This window comes from Polyodon spathula, unplaced genomic scaffold, assembly GCF_017654505.1.
Source record: "Polyodon spathula isolate WHYD16114869_AA unplaced genomic scaffold, ASM1765450v1 scaffolds_3951, whole genome shotgun sequence".
NCBI lineage: Eukaryota > Metazoa > Chordata > Actinopteri > Acipenseriformes > Polyodontidae > Polyodon > Polyodon spathula.
The window spans coordinates 7,495-10,670 of record NW_024475408.1 but is presented as its reverse complement, the minus strand read 5'-3'; the positions used below and the strand labels follow the sequence as shown (position 1 = coordinate 10,670).

General features: G+C 36.7%; 1 protein-coding gene across 1 annotated transcript; it reads left to right on the top strand.

The window, feature by feature from the left end:
- Positions 1-242: 242 nt before the first annotated feature.
- LOC121312467 (alpha/beta hydrolase domain-containing protein 17B-like) lies at positions 243-1,656 on the top strand. Its single transcript, XM_041244269.1, has 2 exons — positions 243-577; positions 1,408-1,656. Exons 1-2 carry the CDS (start codon positions 345-347, stop codon positions 1,625-1,627), a joined length of 453 nt encoding a protein of 150 aa, XP_041100203.1. The 5' UTR covers positions 243-344; the 3' UTR covers positions 1,628-1,656.
- The last annotated feature ends 1,520 nt before the right edge of the window (positions 1,657-3,176 follow it).

The window sequence follows — 3,176 nt, the reverse complement described above, 5'->3', positions numbered from 1 at the left end:
AGGTTACATCCTATTAGGTGTATGTGTGCTTTTCTACCCGTAAGCTGTTCTGGGAAGAGAAAATCATTACTGGTCTAGTAGATTGATTGATAAATTTTTTTGATAGCTATATATATATAAGATAATATATATATATAGATATATATAATATATCTATATATATAGTATATATAATTTATATATATATGTGTGTGTGTGTGTGTGTGTGAGTCTTGGCATCTCAACTGATGCACTGTAAAATGAGGACAAAAAAAAAAAAAAATGATTTTCCTTTATCTTCATAAGAAATGGTCCTAATTTAAACAACCAAACACTGGTGGAGTTTGCTGTATATCTGCCAATGAATGTTTAGATCAATTGAAGAGACCCATTATTTTTTTTTTTCTTCATTGTATAGGTACGGTATCCGCCCTGAAAATGTGATCATATATGGCCAGAGTATAGGAACAGTACCATCTGTGGACCTCGCTGCACAGTATGAGAGTGCAGCTGTCATTCTGCATTCTCCCCTGACCTCTGGAATGCGGGTAGCTTTTCCAGATACAAGGAAGACGTATTGTTTTGATGCGTTTCCAAAGTAAGTATGTTCCTATTGTAATTATTTTTAGGCAGTCTCTGCCTTCAGCTGAATTGCCTGTACTGTACATGGACAAAAACTGTTTTCTGGTTCGGTTGCTGGTAGCTACCACAGGATATTGTGCCAGTTGAGTCATGCTTGCTGTTACAGAAAGCATGCTTACCCCAGGTTTTTCTTTTGATAATGTGAGGAAATACCAAGTAATTGTCTCTTCCTGAGAAGGTCTTTGTTCCAACCATGTTCTTATTTTTTAATTAAACCAGTTAAACCTCCATCCAAGTTGTTGACTACTTCATTTATACCTGTTGTAGACTTTCCCTCTTTGATTGTAGTTGACCGTGCCTAATAATACTAATGATAATAAAGAAATTGCTTTTTAAGTTGCACTTTTCTTCTAAATCTGAACTAATTGGCTGTTGTAAGGCAATCAATACAAGGCACTTAATAACTATATATAGAGGCATACTGTAATGTGCAGTTGTTGGAATTGCTATCAGACATTGCTCGAGATTTGGACAGATCCATTTTTTCTGCTGCTGCCATTTTGTTCATTGCCGTGGGTTTAATAAAAGCCTTGTCCTTCACAAGCAGCAACACGTATTTGCATTTTAAACAGTGAGTGTATCCACTCAAAAAGGAGCTTATTACAGCAGTGTTAAATGGCTATACAAAGTACAAGTGCATTAATAATGACTGCTTCTGCAAATAGTATCGTAAAAAAAAAAAAATACTAGCCCTAATTTATTTATTGATCATTATTCTAAAATGCATGGGCAGTATCCTGAAGTCTCACAATGATGTAATGTCTTTTTGTCTTTTGTTTTTTGCAGCATTGACAAAATTTCTAAGATTACCTCTCCAGTGTTGATTATCCACGGAACAGAAGATGAAGTCATAGATTTTTCACACGGACTAGCACTATATGACCGCTGTCAAAGACCAGTGGAGCCATTATGGGTGGAAGGAGCTGGCCATAATGACGTGGAGCTTTATGGACAGTACCTTGAAAGATTAAAACAGTTTGTTGCACATGAGCTGGTGAATTTGTAAAAAAAAAAAAAAAAAAAAACAAAAAAACTTTAAAAACATAGACAAGTGTCAACAGGTGTGTACGGAGTCAGTCCCCAATGATGCCCGAAGAAAAACGATTTGCCACCTTTCAACAGAAAGTAACATTTTCCTCAATCATCGGCAGCAAAAGACAGAGCGGCATGGGACTGGTTAGAGAAGTGGTATTAAAGATAGCAGTCCTTGCTATCGAGTTTCGTCTCTTTCTCTGCAGGTCACGCGTCTTCGGCGGTTTAATAGAGACCTGGCGTTTATTTACAGTATTTGCCAGCAGACCCTGTGCTTTGTGGAGACTGAGGTTTTACGTTATATACATTCTTTTGTATTGCTGAAAGAGTTAGATGAAGCTTAAGGTGTATCTTGCAGGTTTTGTTTATCACTGAAATTGATGCAGCAGTGTATGTTAAGAATATTAGCATTATTATTATTAAAAACAAACCCAGCTTAAACAGTTGCATAGTTCAAGTTAGATATAAAATGTTATAGCTAATTTGACATCTGCACTGTTTTAAGAGCTGAAAACAAATAACAAAGTCTAATTAAGCAAATTATCAGACTGACAGGGTACCACCATACTGTGATATAATTTGTGATAAAGAATGTCCTTAACAAGTTTTGGTACAATTGGATAAGCGACTCTCCTAGAGGTGTAAAAAAAAAAAAAGTGTGACATGCAGACTTGGCCAGACAGACAGACAGCTTCTATATACCCCCAGATTACGACAAAATGTGTTGAAGTATGTACTTAGAAAGTTTAATCATAATTGGACAAGCAAGTTGATATATGTAGACTCAATCGTGCAACACATGTACACCTGCCTAAGAGACTTATATTTATAAAGAAAACAAATATGGCCCAAAAATGTACGAAACAGCCAAGTTAAAATACAGGGTTCAGCCAACCAGAAGCAAATAAAATCGACAAGAACCTGAACTGGTATCCAGTACTGGGACCTAAAAACTGGAGTGATGTGATGCTATCTCTGTAATGTAAATACAGCCTACTTTAACAAGGATCAATTATAGATGTCCTATTACTACAGTTGATCCCTTTTTACTATCTTTTTGTAATAGTAGGTTTCAAGTAATTAATTTAAAATATAAAAACAAAACAAATTCTAAAAAGGGAACAATCTTCCAGTATGTAATTCTTTCCCGTTGAGTTAGTAAATAAATTAATGTGGTTGAGTTCTGTATATTACACCACAAAGCCTGGGAGCCTCAAACTGGTTAGCCTTGTCTTTTGCAAGACATATGGTATGAAACTGGGGGAAAGAGCTCTGCAAATTCTGGTTGTTCCACATACAGCAATGTTGTTTGTTTATTTCTTTTTAAACTACTGTATAAAAGGCAGAAACACATTAGCAGTAAAGTAGGATGTCCTTGGCTCACCGCGCACCACCGACCCCTGTAGTCTGGCTGTTCGCCTGTGGGCTTGCCTGTTAGCTGCCTGGGAGCTGCGTTGTCCTCCAACGCTGTAGCTCCTGGGTGTTTGCACGGTTAAATCCACAGTATGTAAAGAAGCAGTTGG

Excerpts from the sequence above, each read along its gene's own strand:
- LOC121312467 (XM_041244269.1), top strand. The coding sequence starts at position 345 with ATGTTTAGATCAATTGAAGAGACCCATTATTTTTTTTTTTCTTCATTG. Across the intron at positions 578-1,407 it reads TGTTTTGATGCGTTTCCAAA|CATTGACAAAATTTCTAAGA; the intron begins GTAAGTATGTTC and ends TGTTTTTTGCAG.